General features: G+C 40.5%; 1 protein-coding gene across 1 annotated transcript; it reads right to left on the bottom strand.

Moving 5' to 3' along the window:
• Window positions 1-846: 846 nt before the first annotated feature.
• On the bottom strand, window positions 847-25450 carry LOC109464832 (diacylglycerol kinase beta-like). The gene is made up of 25 exons (XM_019761911.1): window positions 25400-25450; window positions 19167-19347; window positions 15930-16000; window positions 14742-14916; window positions 14235-14480; window positions 12805-12984; window positions 12459-12508; window positions 12093-12167; window positions 11585-11704; window positions 10954-11074; window positions 10411-10514; window positions 9755-9874; window positions 9266-9364; window positions 8436-8603; window positions 7829-7902; window positions 7552-7626; window positions 7183-7268; window positions 6654-6743; window positions 5687-5844; window positions 5082-5146; window positions 4313-4403; window positions 3811-4030; window positions 2991-3111; window positions 2642-2702; window positions 847-1762 (listed from the first exon to the last, which is right to left on the bottom strand). The coding sequence occupies exons 2-25, from the start codon at window positions 19228-19230 to the stop codon at window positions 1670-1672; spliced, it is 2727 nt and encodes a 908-aa protein (XP_019617470.1). The 5' UTR covers window positions 19231-19347; window positions 25400-25450; the 3' UTR covers window positions 847-1669.
• Window positions 25451-25505: the final 55 nt, after the last annotated feature.

Genomic DNA, 25505 nt, shown 5'->3' with positions numbered 1-25505 from the left:
CAATTGAAAACTGCACTGTGATGTAGGCTACAAAAGGCCTTCTTATGGATTAGGAGCACGTCAGCAGAATGTACTGCACCTGCGCAAAACCCCCATTTTTCACGTTTTTTGTTGGGTTTTTGGCCAACGTTGCATCAGAATTTTGCCTGTTGCAGACGATATCTTTTCCAACATAACATTTGGAAACTACAGACGGGATGTTGACCTTATGTGCAGGAATATGACCTTGTATGAGACCTTCTGCCAAAGAGCTATGCACAGTACATAATGTATTTCGCGCAGGTGCAGTACGTTCTGCCAATGTGCTTGGATTAGGATCATAGTAGAATTTGGCAAAAAACAGGATCTTACTTGCCAGGGAAGTGGGTCCACTTTTAGGGTTTCATTTCCTTTTAGCTAACGATCTCTATGGTGGCCAAACTCCCCTGGCTAATTATTCCCCCTATAGGACTAAATTTTACTGTTTTGAACTTAGTCTGGTCGAGACTGTGACGTAGGATCCTCCACTGTCATACATAGTGCTGCATACCGGTTCACTGGACTTGGATCCGGACTTGTAAGAATGTTTAGGTTCAAGTCCAAAAAAACCTAAAAGTCAAGAACCGAGTCCGGACTTAGTACCATAAAAGACCATTTCACATACCCCTTTTCTTTCCAAAACACCTAAAACCTTCCGTAGATTGCAAAATGTTTGCTGAAAAATGAAGAAAACATTGCCATCGGGCATCGTCAAGTACCGGCCTCCATGTTATGTGGCCAAAGTTTCACCCAGACAACATTGCAAGGTTGCCAACATGCAATTTTGTATATGCCATGGGTTTAGGTCCGGACTTACAAGTCTGGAATTGAACCTAAACCTCTGGACTTGAATCCGGACCTGAACCTGAATGTGGGTTTAGGTATGCAGCACTAGTCATACATATACCTGTAGGTTAACTGAGAAGCAATCAGATAATATACATGACAATGTAATATGGAATATCAACAGTTAGAAGGGCTTTGGAATGTAAGGAGAGCTATTAACCACATTTCATTGCATGGCTCATGAGAAGAAATCCTCAAACAAATATCTGGTCACCAGCAACCAAAAGACTGAGTATAATATTATCTACAGACAGCTGGAACACAGTTTGTGAGTACAAGAATTGGACTGATCGGTGTTCTAGCCAGCGTCTGTCGTTCCATCATTTGACGTAATTTTGCCGTTCAAGAGATGCAATAATTTTGCCTAATCTGTCATCATTGACAGGCAAAAATCAGAGTGTAAAGATACAGAAACAGATAATATTTAATTTTATAATTAAACTAAGCTTAGTCTACCAGCAAAATTTGCTCCTCAAAATGCAGGAAATAGTGTTCCAGAGGGTCAAGATTTCCACCAGACCCCCCTAGGATTGCTAAACCAAAATTATGTCACACTAAACAAAATTGAGATGACGAGAAAAAAAATCCAGGCTGGTTAGAACGCTGGGACTGATTCTGTATCACTCGAGGGTAGTAACCAGTTAAACACACCATGCTGTTACACTGACAGCACAAGAACACAGAGTACACATTTCTCCTGTCACAGAACAGGAGGAGTGCCAGACATATTGCATCGGTGGTGCATCGCCCCAGTGTGTGTAGTTGCCAGTCGAGCAAACATCGTCATTCACATGGCTTACAAGGGTCATCGCTTTTTGAACAGGTTGAGGAAGGATGCCTTACTGGACGCTGGAGGGGCCATCAGCATTGGCACTTGGTTCTTATGGGTGATGGTCACCTGGAAATGATAAAATATGTAACTGTGTTGTTGGTGATTTTACAGTTCAGGGAAAGAAATACTTTTTTTCTGCATACCTGCACCAGACAAACTTTACCTGCACCATTCAGAAGTTAGTAATTGTGGATCATACTGAAAACTGTTCAGAAACCATCATTTCTTTGATACAATGTATTTCATAGTCATATGTCAATGCAGTACATAAAAATCTTGTACAATGCCATACATCAACATTTGTGCTTAAACCAAGTATATGCACCAGTGCATGTTAGGTGCAGGTAGACATCAGAAATACCAGGTACTGCACAGCTCCAATTTTACCTAAGGAGCATATGCACCCAGTATTTTGAGCCCTGAAGGTAGACATGTATTAAAGGTGGTGACTTGGTGATACATGTGCTGGTGATTACAGGTATGTATTGAGGGTGATGACCAAGTGACACAGGTTGAGATGTAGTGACAATAGTGACTGCATGTAGGTGATACAGGACTGGTTATCATACACTAAGGGTGATCTGACAGTGTATAAGAGTGATACAGGTGGGGATGTGGGGACAATGTTAACTATATGATACAAGTGACCAAATCAAACCAAACAAGTGACCATATAATGTATTTAAGTGTGATACAATGTATTAGAGTGTTACCCTTTGGCCTGAGGGTGTCAGCATACCTACGAAATTGTACAAGAATCTTTGGTCAGAGACCTTCCATGTACAGACTGTATGCTTCCTGAAGTCTAAAATTTACCCATGACCAACCCACTTATTTCCAATTACAAGAGGTAGAGGTGACAATATATAATGTACATGTACTTATACAATGTAATAACAGTGTACATGTAAATGATTATTGTGCATAATTCTGGAGCAGACATACCACACATGGGGGCTGCATCCAGGGCTCTCCATCAATCTGCATGGGAAGTCTCTTGTGTGTTCTGCGGACAAAAAATAATTATATTTATAATTGTAACACTGCTGGTCAGGAAAAGTTATGAGTCAGAGAAATAATTCATTTGATATCAATACAATCTAGATTGACCCACACACACATGGTATTGAACAACTGACACACACACACTCTCTCTCTCTCTCGCTCTCACATAATCACACACATGCACACACACACACACACCACATACACACACATCCTCCCACACACATACACACAGTCACGCAGACACACACACATACACACAGACATGCACACTGTACATACTACCTACCTAAGAGTGAGAGAAGAACACTGTGCCAGTCGCCTGCACGCGTTTCTCAGCCCAGCCTTGATCTGCCCCATCTCCATGGCTCCCTCCAGACCAACAACCTCCAACATCTTATCACCAATGTCTGGAAACAGGAACAACATTTAGCCATCAATGAAAGAAGCAAAAAGATAGTCACTATGCGCGTCAAAGTGCGCTAAGTGCTATAGATAGAACAGTCAGTACCAAGGACAGTGCAGGAAGTGCTATGGAGTATACAGTCAGTAGTAGACTCAGTACCAAGGAGAGTGTGCTTAGTGCTATGAATAGTACATTCAGTACCAAAGATAGTGCTTAGTGCTATGGATAGTACAATAAGCACCAAGGACAGTTTGGTAACTCCTATGGATACTAGTAGTACAGTAAGTCCTAAGGACAGTGTTGTTAGCGTAATGGATAGTACAGTCAGTACCAAAGATAGTGCTTAGTGCTATGGATAGTACAGTCAGCACCAAGGACAGTGTGCTTAGTACTATGGATAGTTAGTGCTATGGATAGTACAGTCAGCACCAAGGACAGTTGCTTAGTACTATGGATAGTTAGTACTATGGATAGTACAGTCAGCACCAAGGACAGTTGCTTAGTACTATGGACAGTACAGTCAGCACCAAGGACAGTTGCTAAGTGCTATGGATAGTACAGTCAGCACCAAGGACAGTATGCTTAGTGCTATGGATAGTTAGTGTTATGGATAGTACAGTCAGCACCAAGGACAGTATGCTTAGTACTATGAATGTACATGTCCAGCCACATTTATTCTGACATGCACAGGGTATTTGCCTACCTTGTATTGCAAATTGCAGGTCCCCAGACCCACTGCTGACAGAAAGGTGGTCCTGTGTCTTGTCCCGTTTTTTCAGCTGTTTGCGAAAATGTTTGCTTCTTTTCTTGGCGGAGGAGTTGTCCCCCCAGAGGTTGGACCCTCCGTAGATGGACGGGATGTTGAGGATGGCCACGCCCTCCAGTGAGCGCCCACTGCCCACGTCCAATGACATCCCATCACACTGGGAAACATTTGCATATATTTGCATAAATTTACATACTTAGGAACATTTACATACCAGTACATGGGAAAAATTTACATGGGAAACCTTTATATACATTTATATGGGAAGCATTTCAATACAATTACATACTATTTGGAAACTTAAGTAGGAAACATTTAAATACTTACGACAGTATGGAAACAAAGGAACTGCACAAATCCTGAAGTCCAGAAAGTGCTAGGAAACAGACTGTTAAAAAGAGACATTTCTCTGGGTTAAGTTAATTTTGGGGCCTCTTACCTGTATCTCTAGGTCTTCATGTAAGTGCTTGCATGTTGCCGATAATGTTTCAGTTGTCCCAAATTCAAAATACCACAACTTGTTTTTCATCCTGTGTAAAGGACAAACATTATCAGTATCATTAGGCTACTCTTGCAAATAGCTGTGAAGGCCTGTCACAAATCTTTATTTATCTAAATGTACATCTACATTGTACAAGTAGGTAACACCATATATTTTGAAACATCCAGTATTCCACAAAACTCAAAAGTAACAGTTACATTTACACCACCACAAATATCATCTAAAAAGTATGTGCAACACTGTACAAAACGTTTAACTTAACTCCAGTCACCAATGCTACAGCAGTGAGAGGTTGTCTAATGTCTACAGTACAGTTGTAGTACTAGTTAAGTCTTATATGTACAGCATATATTTCCAAACCCTTTGACAATAACAGGACTACATCTAAGTACTGTAGTCTAATTGTGCTCCGACTCTGACCTATTGACATAGATTCTAGTACTATTGGTGTACAACTCAAAAGTATTTGGATGCACTCTACCAACATAAGAAAAAGTACTATTCTGCCTTCCTCACCTCTATGTCAAGAATGCCAGGGCCACAAAATGTCAGCTTTGTACAGAACACTAAACCTACACCAACCAACACCTCTGCTTGCTACTGCTGCGTGTTTGTATTCGTGGTACAACAGAGACACCTGCCTTTTCTGTCTGGAACCGCAGCTGTGCTAGAGTTGTGTGTGGAAGATAATGGAGGTTTCTAGTACCTACTGTTGAACTTCTCCGGATGCTTCTCTCTCATCAGGTGAAAGCGGTGCGCTATCGAAGCGTCCTAGAACATACAGACAGCTCGAAAACTTTAAATGATTCCTCCATCAACATACTTTCAGTTGAATGTGTGAATACAGAATTTGTAGAACATTTTACTGTACCATCAATTTATTATTCCTTCAATTTACATGTAGGAACTACGTACAGTACTACATTTTGTATTCTGTAATGAACTACAGTCAAACTTACCAAAGTAGGTACAGAACTAGCCTACGATATGAAACAAGCAACCATTTTTTGCCTCAAAGAATGCTTTGAGGATAGGGTTGATTGTACTTAATACACAAAAGAATGAACAGAAAATCGACTTTAAAATCCAGTTCTACTGCCCTAAAATCGCATTTGGTGCCTTTAAGAAGGCCATTGCTAAAGAGAAAATAGTATTATATTATTTTAGTATGGTATCAAATAGTATGGTATGGTATTTCGAGCCCTGCACGTTTATGTCTTGAAAACTACAGTATACTTACAGTATTGTAATAAGGGCATTGCTAAAGATAGAATACAAGACAAAGTATAGAAGAGAAGCTAGCCAACACACCACGCCGATGGAGAAGTAGTTGTTGATGATGTTACAGGGCACAGGGTCTCCCTTCTCATCCGAGTGGTTAGTGATGTCCAGGTGCCAACGGTCCATCAGTACCACACTGCTGCGCTCTATCTCATGTAGGAACTTAGTCAGACTGCCTCCTTCATAACCTAGACAGCAAATCACAGATAACAACAATATTAGACTCTAATGTCAGTAACATAAAGTGTCTCTATTTGCATCGTTCCTTGGTGTCTTGTATTGTTAATGTCGATTCCCTAACACATGCCTTGACAAAGTTACTTAACACGACTTTCCCCACAGTACTGTAGAGTGATGGCCACTGGTCCTTTTGGCTAATTGTTGAAACTGTGTGCTAACAAAGATGAGGACAGACACAAGGACTTAGTGTCACCAATGTGCCAAGATTTGCCACTAAGAACTGTAAAAGAATAAGAAGAGTGCGTCTGAGTGGTTAGTGATGTCCATCAGCACAACACTGCTGCGCTCTATCTCATGTAGGAACTTAGTCACACTGCCTCCTTCATAACCTACATGTGTATGAGGGAAAAACCATTACAACAAGGATTACAAAAGATTACAACAAGTAGACTTTACAAGTCAGTTTTTATAGTGTGGCTATATTAACCTGAACATGTATTGTTAATGCAAAAGCCAATGATACAAAACTTTTTTTTCATTTGTTGTCATTTTGTGTTGTCCAGTAGCATAGGAATATGCAATGGCGACCAAGAGGTCTCAGGTTTGATTCCTTGACATGCCCGATGTTGTGAAAGGCAATCTACACATTCAAGTTCCCTGACTGTACCAGGCCTTTAAATTTGGCTAATTGTTGGTACCCGGTAGTGTGTCCTGACACTGATAAGGATACAGACGGATTTGGTGTTACCAATGTGCTAAGAGTGTACATTTGTCACAAAAAACGTGAAAAAAGCTGTTACGGCAGCAGTGTACATACCTCCTCCCCATCTGAGACACCTGGCCAGGTCGTTCCCTGTCCCCAGTGGCAGGATGGCAACAGGAGGGGGCTGGGCAAACTGCATCTTATCTGGGACACAACAGCACAAAGTTTTAAACACTCCCAAAAACAATCCATAAAATCTTACTACAGATTCTGTTAGTCACTGACAAAAAGTAGTGGATGCTACTTGAAACGGTTTTCATTTCAAAATTTATCCAGTTGCCTGAGTAACATTTTTTTTGTGGTGGTATATACATGTAGTAGAGTGGATTCATTCCTCATGCTAACTGACATGTAGCACACAGCACGCAGTCGTTCCTCAGTAAGACATCTAGAGCTGCACAATTCTTATTTAGAACTTTTATCAGCCTGTCACGACTGGTTTCATCCTGAATTGCTTTCTTCAAGTATACAGAGGCCAAATGACCCAAGATCATGAAGTTCTCACTTTTATACCTTTCCAGACGCGCATAATAAGCGACCCGTTTTCTTGTGGCAGATCATGCAGTGGGAACTACGTACATACCTATACTGTCCAGGACCCAGCCAACAGTACCATCCCCTCCGCAACAGAGAACTCGGAAGTCTGGCACATCCCTGAAGAACTTCAACCTGGGGAAAAATAACTGAGTGTTCTCATTTCAACAGTCATTGTGGGAGGGTTTCATACAACTGTGACACTGACGATTGGCAGTGGATGCTACCTGAAACATCTGACCGTTTCCAAAATCATATCCAGTTGCTTGAGTAACTGTTTTTTGGCGTATCTTATGCCCTGGATGTCTTAACTTCATACAACTGTTTCCAGAGGAAAAAATCATCTCAGAAAACTAAAACTTTTCAACAAGAAGTATGTAATATTTCCTTACTATGTGGGAAAAAAGGTGAAACCTACCCAGGCATGGGCCCACCTTTACTGAGGTTGAAGACTTGTCGAGGGTTGAGAAGGTACTGGAACTTGCGCAGGATTCTGTCGGGGAATAAAAAATCGGATGTTTTTCAGAAACAAGTAAAAGGTGTACAGTACTGTACTTAATATCTATTATGACAATGAATGTGTATCTGGGAGTGCCATCATACATTCTGTGTGCATGGATACAAATGTTAAGGTGGTGCTGAGTCAAATGACTTTGCCATTAATTTCAAGGAAAGGTAAACTAACTTTAAGTTACCTTTCTCCTTGTTTGCCTCCACTTTTGGGGTTGATGAAGACGAGCAGAGGATGTGTGCCTTGGAGAGGTGTGATCTGTGAGGATACAGCATTGGACATACATGATCAGTCTAAATTGTTAAAGTCACAGAACAACCAGATACCATAAGAAAGCTCTTGAATACATGTAATACTATGCAGACTGGTACCACTGGTGTAACAGCCTCAGGAAACTTGCCTACAAAATAACTGTTCTGAGCTGGGCAGAAACACTTTGCAAAGGGGAAAAAACTTATTAATAAATCCTCTTTAATCTACCAAAACCGCCATTTTCAACCGAACACTGAGCTAAGAATGAATATTCATTATCTTATCTATAGTTCAGTCAACCAGAATTGTCCCAGTGGCTTGATGCTCCAGCCACACAAGTCACAACCAAACACTACATGCCTTTGTGAGCAAAAACAATTACTGTACAGGCTCTTGTTCTTTCCTGGTAGAATCAGGGAATGGAATCATGGAAATGGTCACTGTTACTAACACATGCACAAACTACTGCTAGTAAACCAAGAAGTAATGGGGCTAAGCAATAAGAAAGAAGAAGAACAAGAAGTAGATAGTACATGTACCTGTAGACCCTGTCCGTCCATGTTCATGGAGTTGGTCCTGGACATGGAGCGGCTGACGTTCCCGCTGGAGGCGGAGTTGTCTCCGTCCGAGCCGACGCCCTCGGTGCTGGTGGTGCTGCGTCTGGGCTGCGGCTCACGGTCTCTGGAACTCGTGCTGCGTCTGCGCTCCTACGGAACAGAAATCACATTCAGGGTCAGATTGTTTCTTACAATGTCAAAGTTGACATACATTGGTAGAGAAAGGCACGAGTAAACCTGCCTAGAATTGTCTCTAGAACTCGTGCTGCGTCTGCGCTCCTACGGAACAGGAATTGCATTACATAATTAATTTGCATGATCTTCCTCTTCTTCTTTCATTTTGAAGCAGCCGCCTTCAACTAGCTGTAGATTCTGCTGTCTTTTTGTGGCTAATATGATATATGGTTTGCCAGGCCTCTATCTACAAATGTAGGAAAGTCGTGTAAAGTGCCTTTCTCAATGGCACAAGATCAGTGACATGGCATGGCAGGGTTTGAACCCAGGACCTCTAGGTTCCAAGCCGAATGTTCTGCTGTTACGCCACTCGGCTCCACTTGATGTTTTATTATTTGTTCATTGTAACAGTGGTGTCCTATATTTGCTACTGCTGCCTGGATAGCCTGTATTGTGATTTCTAAATGTACTCCATGTACTCAGTTCTACCTGAGTGAAGTGAGGAAAAATTTGTGTTAAGTACCTTAGTTTCCCAACGGCACAATATCAGTGGCATGGCAGGATTCAAACCCAGAACGCACTACCCCACATTGTACAGTTAGTTTGAATAGTGATGATATGATTTAAATGTTTCTTACCAACACCACAGGAACGATGCATGTTGGGGGCAGGATGTGGTCCCTGAGTGTTCCCAAGGTGCACTCTGGCTTCACATGGCTGGCACACTTGTTATGTAGCTGCGGCAACAGAACACATAGTACTTAACATACATAGTTTCAAAATGTTGGTAAGTCACTGAATAAAAAGACTCTTTTTTACAACGTGTAATAGTTACAGGAAATAGTATCTACAAGACACTGTATAATATGCTGTTCCCTGTAATTCTATTGCTTATGGTATAATGTACTTTGTTGTTGTGTAAGCAAACAAAAAACAAGAACAGGTGGAGAATACAGTCATTGACACAACACACAATTTTTTCTAAAGCTACAATACTTTTATGAACTTATCATTTTATACCATTTATATCAAATCATTTGTCTTCCCCCCACCTGCTACCATGAAGATTAAAATCTTTCCTCAGAAAATCTTCCTACCAAGAAGACAAAGTGAGTTACAGTACTCACAGTCATCTGACACCACACACAGTGGAGCCCTGTCAGCCCGTTGTAACATTTGATTGTCTTCCTGCAGCGATCACATTTGGTGGGACAGTTCCCTTCCACCCAGAAGTGGTTCATTGTCTGCTGTAATATAGACAGCAAGCATACACGTCAGAAACTGGAGATTTGGATAGCCAGCAGTTTTTTGACACTAGCTGACACTCACCGGAAATGCTACACTGTTGGAAACTGTTAATTGGCATTTTATGGATGGCATTAACCAGTACAGCAAGCAAAATCCACAATACTGTCACACATTTAAAAGCCAGGTTCAAGAGACAATGCAGGTAGACATTACTAATACCAGTCCTGCACAACTACATGTACATTTTTGTACATACACCTGCTAAATACAAGACTGTCTAGTACAATGTCTGAAATGTGTAAGGCTAGATATACAGATTACAACTATCTTTTTAAGCCAGTTGAATTTCTGCATGCCTGTACATGTGGTGCTAGAAGACACTGATATGACAATCTTTATTGACACTGTACAGTGACTTTCGTAAGGTCCTCTACATCAATACATTCAAACAAATGAACAAGTAGTTGCAAATGAATATTACAAACTGTAAACCTATATAGAAGGATATTATGAACAAATCAACTTTGAAACTTACTGGTGTTCCACTGACGTTGGATGATCTCTTGGACTTGGTGTAGGTACTGATACAGGAGCCGGGGGCCCGCTGCACACAGCGCTCATGCACCGTGTACTTGCAGACTGAGCAAACAAACAAACAAACAAACAATGAGTTAACATAGGAACAGGGAAGGAAAGTGATCTCGATCCAGATTTAGCTCATTGAAAAGCTATAATGTTAACTCTTCCACTGGTTGTGACAGAGAAGACAGACACTATGTATTTACTCTTATTATTTATTCTATTAAAATTCTTCAATATATCCAAGAGAAAGGGAAAGGCTAGCTCTTTTTGACATTGAAAAGTGAACTACAGCCTAATGTCCCATCCTAAGGACTGTATGTGACCATTAACGGTAGCATGCATGTCAGGTGAGAGACAATAGCCGGGACTCAAACTAAGCTCTTGGTCCAGAGGTAGGGTCACTAACTGCTGGACAAGGCACACTACTTTTTCTGTCCACAACACAGACTGTGCCCTTCTCTAATTCATAGCTGTGACACTAAGAGAAGATACATACATGTACAAGAGAGGCCCTGCTTGCCCAGGCCCATCAGCATGTTGAGACAAAGGTTGCAGAAAGCCGGCTTGTTGTAGTGCTTCAGCCGCCATATGTGGTTACCATCGTCTTTAATCACATTCTACAGAGGGGAAGACCAAGAAAAAATATCCCAATGTCAGAATGATCATTTTTACAGATCTGGAGAAACAGTATTAACCAGTACAAGTATCTGAAACCAACTCATAAAAATGCAAGAAATTGTCATAGCTAGTTATGAAGTCATCATGCCTTCAAGAACCAGAGTTATCAACAAAGAATAATTGCAGTGTTCAAAAACTCATTTTTTCATAGAATTATTGTAGGAGAGGAACTCGATACCACCGAGTACAGTAGTGGCATCATCACTAGATGGCTTTAAACATTACTAATCTTGGAGTTAGATCTGAAAATGTTAGGTGTAACAGGTCGTTTGGTGCAATACATGGTATAGCTAGCTGCCGCCGCACTGCACGCCTGCGAAGCTGGTGTGTTACACAAAAGGGTTGTTATACAGATATATTTTGTACTGGTACCATAACCAACCACATAATCTGTACCATGTACATTGGCAGACAAATAATAGTCTTAGAATGAAAAGACTGTGACTTACTGTATCTAACCCCAGTAAGACCAGCAGAGGTATGGTGGTGAGCCCACCCTTGATCCACTCTTCTAAAGACACAGTTCCATCAGCATCGTAGTCAATCTCAACCATCATCTCTTGAAGGATCTAAATAGAAAAGCATCATCTTGTCAAAGAGCTCAAATGTAGTACTGTTACAGTGTCAAAATCCATGAATAATTTCAACAGGTTGGTGAATGACTGAATAGCAATGTTCTTTATTCACAACCACTTGTTAAACAATAGCTGATGTTTCCATTCACTTAATAGCTGATGTTGCCATGAGTGATAAAAGCATCAGCTTGTTTACCAAGTAGTTGAATGTGAATAACGAACTTTGCTAATTCAAGAGCTCAAAGTTTATATCAAAAGCGACAGTCTGAAATTTTAGAGCAGAGTCAACATGGGCATAATTTACACACAGTTTTTCTGAGTTACTAATAACTTGGATGAAGTCTACTTAGAACTTTATTATATTGACAGAAGTTGTACTCACTGGTCTGAGTTCTGTGACGTCCCAACCCAGGTATTCTGCTACATGCATCATTTGGCTGATTATGCATTCGATTTCCTACAGTGCAGAGCAGACAAAATGTTATGAAGAACAAAAAATATCAGATTCTGTCCACAGCTATCATGATCAGTGAGCGGCAATATAAAAAAAATGATCTTTATTGTACACTCATACTCACTTGATTAAGTACCTTATCTTAGGCCTTATATGTAGGTCATTTCTGGACTGTATTACTGTGAACTAAAGGTTAACAACAATGAATTAACACAAATGCACATTCTTGTAAATAGTCACATCTTTCTATCCATGTAAGAAAGTGACTCCCATGATGTGCCCAGTCCAACTTACCGAACTGTCCAGCAGTCCATTTCCATCCGTGTCATACAATCTGAACATAACTGTGGAGAAGCAGACAAGAGGCAGTTTGTATTATAATAGTATACAGTGTATATATAGTTGGCGCAAGAAATATGTTCATGACAATTTGGCCAATATGACCAAAGAATATGCAACTGTGTTACAGATCTTTCAAGGACACATACACTGTAGAGTACTATATGCAACAAAAAAAAATCCAGATTCTGTTTTGTTTGAGGCAGCCTAAGTCTTACCTGTTCTATGTAAATAAAGATTCTGTCAAGTTTATTTTACGTTTCTGTCATTATCAGAAGTTCAGAAGAACATGGGAACTCACATTCCAATTTATCCTCTGCTCGACCTCCTTCCAGAAGAGACAAGTAGCAGACGATGTCTTTAAGGAAGACGACGTCGTCTGAGTCAGCAGGAGTAAGAGTCCTCTCCTTGAGACTTCCCTCTCCTGCTGAGGACCTCTGAGGAGACTTGCTGCATTGCTGAGGGACTGGTGCCTCGCTGGCTGCAGGGGAGAGACACAGGAAAACTCTAACTTAACCCTTGTCCTGCAACAATATTTTTCAATAATTTGACATCTTTATCTGGTCATAGACCCTTGGCTTTTTTTTGCTCTCGGTGGAGTAGTTACTTCTGCATTTGTTGCGGTGTGATGTGTTGCACGAGAAAACCCCCCACATTGTGCATATACAGGGCACTATAAAGATGGTACTGTATGTGCAACCCATATACATGTATATACATGTATGGCTCCGCAGGACAATTAAGAATTTGGATAGATTTTGAAAACAGTCATATCTTTCAAGTAAATGTTGTAGCTCCATTACTTTTCATTAGTATTAACTTTTATTTCATTTGCTGAGGGACTGGTGCCTCGTTGGCTGCAGGAGAACACAGGAAAACTCTTACTCTTTGTCTTTTGGGCTGTAGAATTTGGACCATCGTACACTAGGACATATAATCTATACAATAACTGATCTACAAGGCTGCATTGCTGAGGGACTGGTGCCTCGCTGGCTGCAGGGGGGACAGTACAAGATATATGACATACATGTTGTCTTCATCATGCCTCCGGATTAATTATTCGGTGTGGCACACTTGATAAAGTTACTCCTGTACCACCAATCCCTCATAGCAGACACTAGAACAGACCCCGCAAGACCAGCACCATTGACAAAAGTGTAGTATGTGGTCATCCTACTCTACATCTCCCAGTGGGAAGCCACTGTATTAGTCTACCAATAGGTACATATACATGTACCAAAAGGTGGTGTTGTGGTTATAATTGTTGACTCAGAATCTGAAGGTTCTGAGTTTGATTCCTTGGCAGTTCTACATTGTTGTGTCCTTGGAAAAGGCACTTTACACACAAGAAAACTCTGACTTACTCTTTGTCTTTTGGGCCGTAGAATTTGGACCATTGTACACCAAGACATACATCGCCATAATTTGCTCAGCTGGTGAACAATAACTGATCTATAAGGCTGGATGTACACATGTATGGACAAGTTTCAGTGGCCCAAGTGCGACTGTATCGAGCTGGGAGACAAGTGGAATGCCATCAACTTGCTGATAATTCTTCTACACTGTAAAATTGGGCTGTAAAATTCTAACATGCCCCTACTCTTTTTTGAAAGTTGTGGTGGGTTCTTTAACATGTCAGATGCTTTTTTTTAAAGGAAGATGGAAGATAGATGCTGGCTAGAACACTGGTTTAAAATATGCAATAGAATAGTGTTTACAGAATGATCTTACAAAAGACAGCTGGTAAGGAGCATGTTGAGTTCCCCTCCGTGGGTCCACCCATCTCCAACCCCGCGGCGTCCTCCCCCCCTCTGCCTGTGCCGGTGAGCCTGTCACACGAGTAGCTGCTGACCACCAGGGGAGTTTCACTGTTGGTGGTGTCAGGGTTGGAGACCGTGCTGCACCCCTCGTCTGGCGCCACGGCCTGGCTGGTGATGGGGGCACACACCATGTTTGCAGTGGCCATAGCTGCCTTACCTGGTCAACAGAAACAAGACTAATGTTAATACTACCGACTCTGACTTTAACTTACAATCTAATTTTGAACAATATCATTGTAACACAATGACTGTCCTAACAAGTTTCCATCCCCACCTGTAACATCGCGTTTCAAAGCCAGCTCCAGACTGCTACAGTTGCTAAGTGGGTTCTTCTAATGTGCTGAGAAAGGAGTAATCTCACTTACACTACATTTTACATACATTGTAGTTCCGTGACTGTCCTAACAAGTTTTGTTACCTGTAACATCGCGTTTTAGCGCCAGCTCCAGACTGCTACAGTTACTAGGCGGGTTCTGTTGGGGTTGTCGGGGTTTCTTCTGGAAGGACTGGAACAGGTGGCGACACAGGTCCTCCCCTACGTCAGCCTCCAGATACATTCCCATAAACCTCTGGAACCCTTCATAGTCTACAGTCTGGAATGTACATGTACATGTACATGATAAACTGAAAGACCTTAATTGTATGACCTTATAAGCTAAGTACAGGTCATGGAGATAAAGCAGATTTAGAGGTAACAGAAATTACTATTATAGTGTGTAACAGTGGTATTAGAATGAATTGTGATATTTTTACTAACATCTGATTCAGTCTATAAACTCTAAGAATAATGTGAACTACTACATGTATGTGCAGGTTCAACCTCTTCTGGCTTCTTAAGACAGTTAAGTATTAAGACAGTTAAGTACTAGTATACACTATTCTTTTCAAATATTAAAGATACAATTGTTTTTACAGTATGCTGAGATACACTGCTGTTCATTTATGTGACAATGTTACTAATTTTCAATGACCAGTTTTAATTGAACGTTGAACCTGTGCATGTACATGTACAATGTATGTAGCAGGACACAGTACATTGGATATGGGGACCAGATGCTAATGCAATGGGTCACAAACTGATGACCAAATTGTATGCATGGGAAACTATAATGGGGAAATTTGTCCACCTAAACAAAAAATTATGCAAAGAGCAATATTCAATTTATCATCATATGATACAATTTGTAATGCAATGAAATGTACACATAACTTGAGGCAAAGATGTTGGGGACAAGGGACTTACATGCATCTACAAAATAACTTAAAGCATAACAATTTTGTGACATTTTTGTTCTTATTTTGATGAAAATGTTGATTTAAAATGCCTCCTGTTGAAAGCAAAATGTACTGCAGCTGGTTCACCCAGAAATGCTACAGTACAGGTACAGGTAAATGTTATAAAACCTTGCTTATGTTACGAAGTATGCACTTCAGGCCTTTCATAAATCACATCCACAAAAACTCAAAACATTGTGACCATTGATCTAACCTCACACTACAATTACTTCAGGACTTAAAGCAAAAAGCCGGACCACCGTCAAATCCTGCACTCAGTCACAGCGAGACATTATTGAGAAAACGGTTAGAGAACGATTTTGTTGTTTACCTCCTCTGGGTTGTAGCTGTGATCTGCACCATGGAACTCGTCTAATACATCCTTCAGCTTCTTACTGGAATCTGAAAGAGGAAGTTTTTATACTATAAATGTTTTGTGGCATTGATTGTGAAAAATAGGGCCAGACAAGAGGCAGAAGTCAAATATCTGTGGTTGTCTTAATCTTTGTCCCATAAGTCTTCATGGAAAAGGTTGCACCTAACCGCCGACTACAATGGTATGGGCACATTAAGCGTGCCAGTGGCTGTATCAGTAACATCATTGAACTGAAGACCGAAAAAGACCTGGATAGAATGTTTGAAGAAAGACATTAGTGAGTGTGGCCTTGCCGGTGTTAACCCACTGCATAGGGCTGCCTGGAGGTGCAGTGTGAAGACCAGTACTACTAGCCGACTGCTGCCGACCCCTGTGGCAGGGACAACAGCAGCAGTATAATCTAATCCTGGATAGTGAGTGAGTAAGTGAGTGAGTGACTGTAACTTTTTCTCTTTTCTGACAAATTGATCATGTGAACCTTTACCACATGTCAAGTGAATATGTCAAACCCAACATTGATTTATTCAAGTACTTGTACCTAGCTAATTCTTTTGTTTCCACATGTTTGTAACAATTATGTTGTAGAGCACCTTAAGTACAAAAGTCACTTTTGCTGTGACAAAACAATTAACAAATTAAGGACAATCAGAAAATCAACTTTGAAGGGAAATATAACATTACATTGTGTTCATTCTAATAGATGTACCATATCTGTTTGTTAACTGCAATATTTTGACATATACTCTCATGTACGTGTTTGTAGTATGCTGAATATCAAGTGCTGAGCAACAAAATAGATTTTGAATAGGCACTTGTCAGTTGTATTGCCATTCCATGGTATACAGAAGAGCATTGAAAAGGCAAGTCAGGCTCATGCGTTGATCATGTGTGTGAGATTTTATCTGACAGTGTTTTACAGACCAACAGCAACACAGCACATCCGCAATATGCATGAAAGCACGGCTTCTGTTGGATGTTTAGTCAACATTGCATTAAAATTTTTTCTGTTGCAGACGATATCTTTTCCTACACAACATTTGTAAATGAATGTCACCCTTGAATACACAAACATGACCTTAACTGATGCGTTCTACCGAAGTTTTATGCATGAATTATGTTACAGGCTTTGTGCAGGATGTGCTCAGGAACACCTGTTTCCAAAGCCTAAACAAACACCATTCAGAATTTCAGACAGACCCCCTACAACAAGTGTTCATAGACTGAAAATTTGGAAAGTACAATGTATTTAGGCCCAGGATTGGCCCAGGATTTGATTTGATGTCATTTCTCAGAGGCCATGCCTACATTTTTGTACTCTCCAAGCAGAGGTTTGGGTTTGGGGTTATTTTTGGCGTGTTTTTAGGCTTTTTATCAGGGTTTCTCTTTTGCACTGGAATTTTTTTTTCCCACCAAACCCAAATAAAATTCCAGTGCAAAAGAGAAACCCCGACATAAAAAAGCCTTAAAAATGCCAAAAATAACCCCAAACCCAAACCTCTGCTTGGAGAGTAATATTTTTGTACCTCCAGGCATGATTGCAGCTTATTCTTTTTCATGCTGTCCCCTGTTTTGTCTGTTATTCAGAATGATTATAGACATACAATCATGTATACACCACAACATGTATATACATACAAAACTTGCGACCACCCCAATTCAATACCCCTACCCCCACCGTGCTGGAGCCCTCAAACGTTTGGGGCTAGCACGAAAAGGGAAGAAGAAGAAGAAGATGATGACTGAATAGTCATTGATGTCTTTCCATCATTAACAAGAAATGAAGGAAAAGGAAGATTGCAGTGACCCTTATCTACCACAGGAAGACGGTTTGTTCCAGGGCTGTCTATCTCCTAGATCAGTGCCAAGAGTACTGTACATCTGATCACATGTTTGACTCATTCATACATGTTAGAGTCATTCACATTTACCACAAGGACAAGACCTCAGCTATTCTTAGATCACTACAAAAATGTTCAGTAACCAAACAATTATTGCTGCAATATCTATGATAGCTTTAACATTCAACATTTAGCAACGACTTTTATATCTCAAAATGATAATCATCTAAAATTTTACTTGTTCATGCATTGTAGCATTCAAAGCCACAAGGATGTAGGCTCTCAGCTACTGTATTTTTAGACTGAATGACACAAAAATGTGTGCATTAGTAGTAACCAAACTACAATTACTGTAATGACAACATTGAACAGAGACTTTTGCATTTCAAAATATTAATCTAAAAATCCACACGTTATATTATTAGACTCAGTCATATATGGCAGTATTCAAAACCACCAGAACAGGATCTTAGCTATTTTTAGACTAATACAAAAATCAGTGATCAAACCATTATTGTTGCATAACTAATCTAAAAATCCATGTTAGATTCATTCATGCACCGTTACCATATATAGTATTCACAAACACAATGACAGGCACTTTTTCAGCTATTTTTAGACTAATGCAAAACCGTGTGCATTTACTAATGAAACCATAATGATCATTGTTGTAATCATTCTGATAGCTTCAATATTTAACAATGACTTTTGCATTTCAAAACAACATTAATCTAAAAGCAGGATCGTGCAATTTGGGTAAGACTGAATAGATCAAAATAAGCTGTGGAAAAAAACAACATGTTGTATATAATATGTGCTAGGCACCAAGCTAAGGCCCTATCCATTATACATAAGTACAGTAGGCTGACCTACTGCATATATTGGTAGGCAAGGTGTCCTACTAAAGGTAATTACATATATGCCGAGAAGGGCCATTTTTTCCTTACCTCAGACCTATTTCCCCTAAAACGGGAACACAGTAACATATTAATATTCACGTAGAATATGGCACGGATCATCACAACTGCTGCCCACCACTCTGTATGTCCCCCCTGCCCACTTTGCTTGAACTGGATACATTCACGGGCAACCAAAAATGTCACATAGCAAAACACCCTTTCAATTACATCCCCAGCTTCATCCATCCACACACACACAAGCAAGCATTATAAGCAAAGGAGGGAAAACTGATCCATTTCCGAGGGCCGTCCTGAGAGCCAGGTTTGTGGGAGTTGCCCCCGGCGTGGAACACGGATATATCCCGTGGGTTTTCTAATCCACCTGCTCAGGGTGTATGGTGGGGAGACAGGTTAGAACTGGACACAGGGAGATGTAAGAGCAGGTCTGTACTTACATGAGGTGTACTCCTGTAGCTGATGGAACTCTGCCGGGCTTAGGGTCTCCCACTGGAAGGACATGATGGCTCCTCCTGTTGTGTGTGCGGCCGAGGAAACGATGCTTCAGCTCGAACGCGGCTGACCCGGCTCATCTGCTGCGATGTCACACCGGGTAAGGGTGCCCCCTCCTCAACATGGCTGTCACAGGGAGAGGAAACACAGCACATCACACGGCTGCAGCATCATCACGCATTCAGCTCAGGCCCACCGCCCACACATCCTCCCTTCATTACAATGTGACATGCCTAATGGGCAAATTCACCAGATACATATTCACGCACTCTCCCCGTGCAAGCAGGCAAGCAGCCGCGGCTAGCTGGCTTGCCACATCAGCATAATATTCCTGATCTATGAATGTGGAGCAACGGCAAGATTGTCACAGCGCGATTCAGAACACAACCAACATGTTCATACAAACCTCTTCCTGCCATGGATGCACACATAGCACAGCCCACAAACCTTGTACACTACATAATACAGGGAGGCCCCTTAAGTATGGTTTAAAAAAAAATGCAGGGGTACATATACATATGGTAGAGGCTACCTGATGTAACAGCCTCTTAATGCTTGAAATCAGATGCAGAAGCACAAATACAAGACTACCCAAGTCAGGGACATGAAAATTGCACCGTATTTGGGAACACCAACATTCCTCTTCCATGTGAAACACCTTCTCAAAACCTCGGCGCTCCTAATTTATGATGATACAATCCACGTGGGAGGATGCCTTCATTTTCATCACTTACTTTCCAAACGCAATTATAAATACATCCTCCACTCGCATAACGTCAACAATGCGATTTAAAAACATAGGAACAAACAAAAGTGAATGTAACGTTAGTGGGGCTGGGAGGAACACAGAGAAGCATATTCACAAAGCCAAGTCATGAATTCAACACACATCCTTTATTTGAAGGGGCCTCATGGAGGGATTCTTGCACAAAGGAACACTGGATGCTCCTTACACGGCCCTGAGAGGTAGAGAATGGCCTGCTGATATACAGGATGAAATAATCCATGAATAATAACCTGAACCTGTCATCTTTACACACAAATTAAGATAGATTGGGCAGCCTTAGGAGGCAAGGGTAGAATTGGGATTTTCCAATCAAGAGATGGGGTAGCTACAATTTATATGGACAATGTCTTGGCTGCAGTTATGGACATACAGCAATAAGAACTAACAGTAGAGACTGGTATATATAATTATCAAGTGATACAAAAATAGGATGATTATGTAGTAACCACTTAATAAGATTACCATATCATTCATATTATGTACTTTTGTCACAACTGATTTGTCTTGTTGGGATTTAAACATCCAGGACGTAATTTAGATACATGTACAAAGATACTGTAATATAATATCCAAACTCAAATTTCACTCTCCCTCTACATGTGGATCAGTGCTGCTTCAAAGCAAATTGGAGAACACTTTGCTAAGGGACATTTGCTATAGAAGTTAGAATATCAACCAAAATGTATGAAAATTTATTATTTGGGTTTACAGAAGACTTGCCCTTTAAATTACTTTTATTTCAGGAATCATGATCACAATTCTCTGTCAACATGTGGAAATCTGTTGCAATTGGTCTATTATTTTCCCCTTTTATCAATGCATTCAATATAAGATCATTCAACATGTAATAAAATTTCACCTGTTACATTAGTGACTACAAAAAAATCCTCCTTTCAGAGCTTAGATTTATAAGCACACATATATAAAGGCTGTTTGCACTAAATATAAAATGAAATACAGATAAATATGTGATACATAATGTATTATGCCGGGGTCATCTTCCATAATTAAGTAGGATTTGATATGTACACGCTAAAACCTAAAATATTACAACATTAAGTAATAAGCATATTCCTCTGGGAATAAATGACCTGTTCAATTTAAGGGCTGGTGCCACATGCATGCAAGCCCGTCATACTGGCCATATGCATCATGTCAGCTTACCAATTTTTATTCTATATACAACTGTACTGTCATATGTCACACCACTATATACAGCGTGCAAAATACCTGGTCTAAAGGCTTAGAAATATTGTCAAACTCAAAGGCCAATGTATGTAACATTACTTAATTTGAGGAAAGTAGTAACTTATAGGTGGGGCAACCTAATTTTTGCCGTAGGTTGCCCACTCCTGGTTCAAAAAAGTATTTTGTACACTGTAATATCTCCAGCAGGGCAAGGATGAATGTTGTGCATGTATTCTTCCTTACCACATCCAGTTGTTCTTTTCCTACTTTTATACACTGGGTAATCTTGAAGTGCAGCAAAAACACTTTTCTACTAATGTCTATCGTATTAAACCTGATGCTATTTGTCTCCAGACAAGACTTGTCCATGGTGCCAGATAATCTAATGAACAACAGACCACCACTCTGAACTGACCATGCAGCATATAATATGCAGGGTGATAAGTGACAGGTGATCCAGTTTAGGGCACTCCGATGGTGAAGTTTATATTGTGAAACTCTAATGTTTGGTGCCTGTGTGTTCCATGGGACCTGGCAGCTGGGAGACAGAACATTGAGAACAATAATGCAGCACAGTCTGCACAGTTTCCCACATTTCACTATAATGACTGACTTAATCTGATTGTGAAAACATGTTTTGGCTGCCTGTGAAGTAAAATTGTGCATTTCTTTTTCTTGCAGAAACAGTCTCACAGCTTCTATAAATCTGGTGCACAATAAAATGAACATGTACAACAGTACATGTACTTGTCTCTATGAATGTTGCAGCAGGTTAGGGAGTGCACAAAATGTTGATGCTTTTTACCACAAAGCCAGAATTACCATGCATTATGTATAAAAATGCAAATGCCATTGTGAGTTATATAAAGGGTCATAATAAAGACCACAGTTGAAACTTGTTTCATACATCGTAAATGTCTCCAAATTTTATTCTTGTACATAATGAAGTGAGTATATAGATGCTCCTATGCCAATTCTCTGTGCCAAATGGTTTACATCAAGTACCATTTCAAGTGTGCCTGTTGTCCTTAATGTGTCAACAGGTTTCATGGCAAACACATGGAGTCAAGAGTCAACGATATCCTCGGGTCCAATTCATGACTAGTCAACTTGGAGCCAAAAACTAAATTAAACTTCTCCTTAAGTTAATGACGGATGGAAAGGTCCTCATGTTTCTTTGCCTTGAACTTCAACCTTGAACGAGGACATCGATGTTGCCAAATCAGGAAACCTGGCTCAATCTTCCCCACTTAGCCCAGCATGTCTTCCATCAGTGAGCTGTGAGTGTGCTGTCCCGCGTCTCTCCTGCTCTGTCAATGAAAGTCTTGCATCTTGTGCATTCCACTTCGACCCCTCCATACCAGACTTCACACATCCTCCGGCTGCTACATTCTTTCGCCAGGTTTTAGATGGATGATGTTTGGTCTGGTGACATTCTTGGTTGTCCATCCAACTCAGAAAAGCTGGCTAAAACTAGTAAAACCCTAGCTATTTAGCAGGATATTTTGCATTCATACCAGGCTACAATATAATTTACATACTGCATATAAAGAACTGGGTCTTTGTCTTCAAAATCCAGGTGTACAGTGTTTTCATAAGTTAAATGTTTTTGTACATCTTGTACAATTGGGACAGAAAACAGCTGTAAGGTAACAGTTCAAATCAACGTATACATTCTGTAGCTGGGCAGGCCTGTATGTCAACTGAAACTGTAAAACAATATATGCTGTCTGTATTTAACAACATTGATGTAAACTTCCAAAGTTTCCAACAAAAAGGCTCGCTGCACTTCCAGGGACATTTTCTTTTAAAAAAGTTTGTGAATGAATGAAGACCTTTATTGTTACCACTGGGCTAAGCACAGGTCACATGTTAACAATCTCATGTACAATGTATATAACATTAGATGGATATATAAATGTCTAGTATACACAAGTACGTGTACTTTTGACTTCCTCTCACTTGATGCATGATAGGTTAGAGTTTATTGAAGGTTTTTTAATGAGCTATCTACCACCCAAAAATCATGTTCATGTAGTTGATAAGAATAGGTTTGGATACCAGACTAAAAATTCTGAACATATGCTAGATATAGTATGTTCAAAATATTGGTAATTTCTGCTGCAGTACCATTAAAAGTTGCTAGGAGGACCATGGTAGGTTTTGTAAATGACTGTTATATTTCCAATCATCATTAATATCCACCCACAACTTCTCGATTTATAATGCTGTCCTCAAACCAACACGGAGAGCCAGGTAACAGATGCTAGCCTGTTGAACAAACCTAGTCTCTTTCGTTCTCTCCGCAAAATTTTAGTAAATGCAGTGAGAACGAAGAAGACTAGACTCTAGAGCTAGACAGCCCAAAATAGGTCTGGTCAACAGGCTAAAAAGATGTGATCAACGGGATCACATAATTTTATTTGAAAAACAAACTGTGCCACACATAACGGGCATACTTCAAAGACCTGACACGCAAATTCTTACAGAGGCCCAGTCTGGGTTTAGGCCAGGCCATTCCACACAATCTGCGGCTCACCTACTCACAGAGAAGTGGTTTAATGCCATGAACACTGGTCAGCTGACAGGGGCGGTCTTTATTGACCTCTCCAAAGCGTTTGATACGCTCGACCATACCATTCTTCTTCAAAAGTTGTTTTGCTATGGCATACAAGGTGAAGCACTTGATTGGTTTACATCTTACTTATCTAGCAGACAGCACTGTACTGCTATTAATGGAGTTACCTCTGGTTTCCATAAAATGCAATATGGTGTACCCCAAGGCTCATTATTGGGCCCGTTGTTGTTTTTAATTTATGTTAATGACATGCCAAATTGCGCCGAATCTTGTGAAATATCAATGTATGCGGACGACACTGTCATCTACTATAGCAGCAAGGATGTTAGCGATATTGAGTACAACCTCCAAAATGATCTAAATACTCTTTCTCAGTGGTTCACAGCTAATTCGTTATCCGTAAACAGTGGTAAATGCAAACTCATGCTTATTGGAACAGATAAAAGGGTTAACAGTTGCAGAAGCCCTGAAGTGTATATCAATGGGGCAACTGTAACGGAATGTACCTTTTACAAATACTTAGGTGTGTCAATTGATCGTAATCTCAACTGGAAGTGTCAAATAAATGCCGTCTTGGGCAAACTCAGGCGATCACTCAGCATTTTAAAGCACGTCCGCACATTCCTTCCAACATCTACTCTGTTAACTTTGTATAAAACTATATTTTTGCCACATATTATATATGCCTGCACTGTCTGGGACGCTGCGCCCGAACGTGAGTTGGGGAAATTGCAAAGGTTGCAGAACCGAGCTGGCAAGCTGATTCTACGAGCCCCGTATCTAACTCCATCAGCCGAAGTCCACCGACGTCTGGGCTGGATGGACGTAAAGTCAATCCACAAACATCACAAAGCCCTCCTACTACATAAGGCCCTGAACAACCAACTACCGCCGTACATGCGCCGGATTTTCACATACTGTAGGGATAGAGCGACCAGAAGCACCAGACAAAGCGCGACTGATCTCCTTGCGGTACCGATGCCATTAAGAGAAATATACCGGAGATCCCTAGCCTACTCTGGCTCTCTTGTATGGAACGCTCTTCCGCAGCATGTTAGAGCAGCACCTACTCTTGGAACCTTTAAAAGACTGCTAGTATCGTAACTGACTGGACGACTTTGGACACAACGAGTTATGAGTTATTTATTAGTTATTGCCATTTTGTTTATTTATTTACTTTGTGTGAGTTACCTTATGTATAAAAAATATTACTTTGTTTTCATTTGTGAGCAAGTAGTATTTATGTTATGACCCCCTGACACTCCTCCACGCTCGACCTCTATGAAAAGCGGCCGAAATAGCGGCCGATTAGAGCATGTAACACTGTTACAGATCGAGTTGAAATAAAGGCTCAAACAAACAAACAAACAAAAAAATTAGTGACGCACACATTCTTCACGCTCATGCATAAAACCCGATCAAATTTGATGTAAACACATCAAACAACGCTTGATTTTTATTCATTCTCAAAGACCTCATTATGCGCAAAATAAACGCTTGTGGGTGGGACATCTAGACAACAGGGAGGTTCAGAAGCATCATAGCAGTATCATAAAACAAGAGAAATTCGTACATGACAATGAAAAGGTGAGAAAAATTCGTACGTACAAAATGTAAATATTTACCTTTTGGAGACAGACCCGGCACGCCATGTTGGAAACAGGAAATGGTGGGGGTGATACCATATCGAAATGGGGGTGTCAATCCAAAGGGGAACAACGAAATCATGAC

The sequence above is a fragment of the Branchiostoma belcheri genome, unplaced genomic scaffold, assembly GCF_001625305.1.
Source record: "Branchiostoma belcheri isolate BF01 breed outbred unplaced genomic scaffold, Haploidv18h27 scaffold141, whole genome shotgun sequence".
In the NCBI taxonomy this organism is placed as follows: Eukaryota; Metazoa; Chordata; class Leptocardii; order Amphioxiformes; family Branchiostomatidae; genus Branchiostoma; species Branchiostoma belcheri.
Note: the sequence above shows the minus strand (reverse complement) of the source record. Positions and strands in the feature narration are given on the sequence as shown.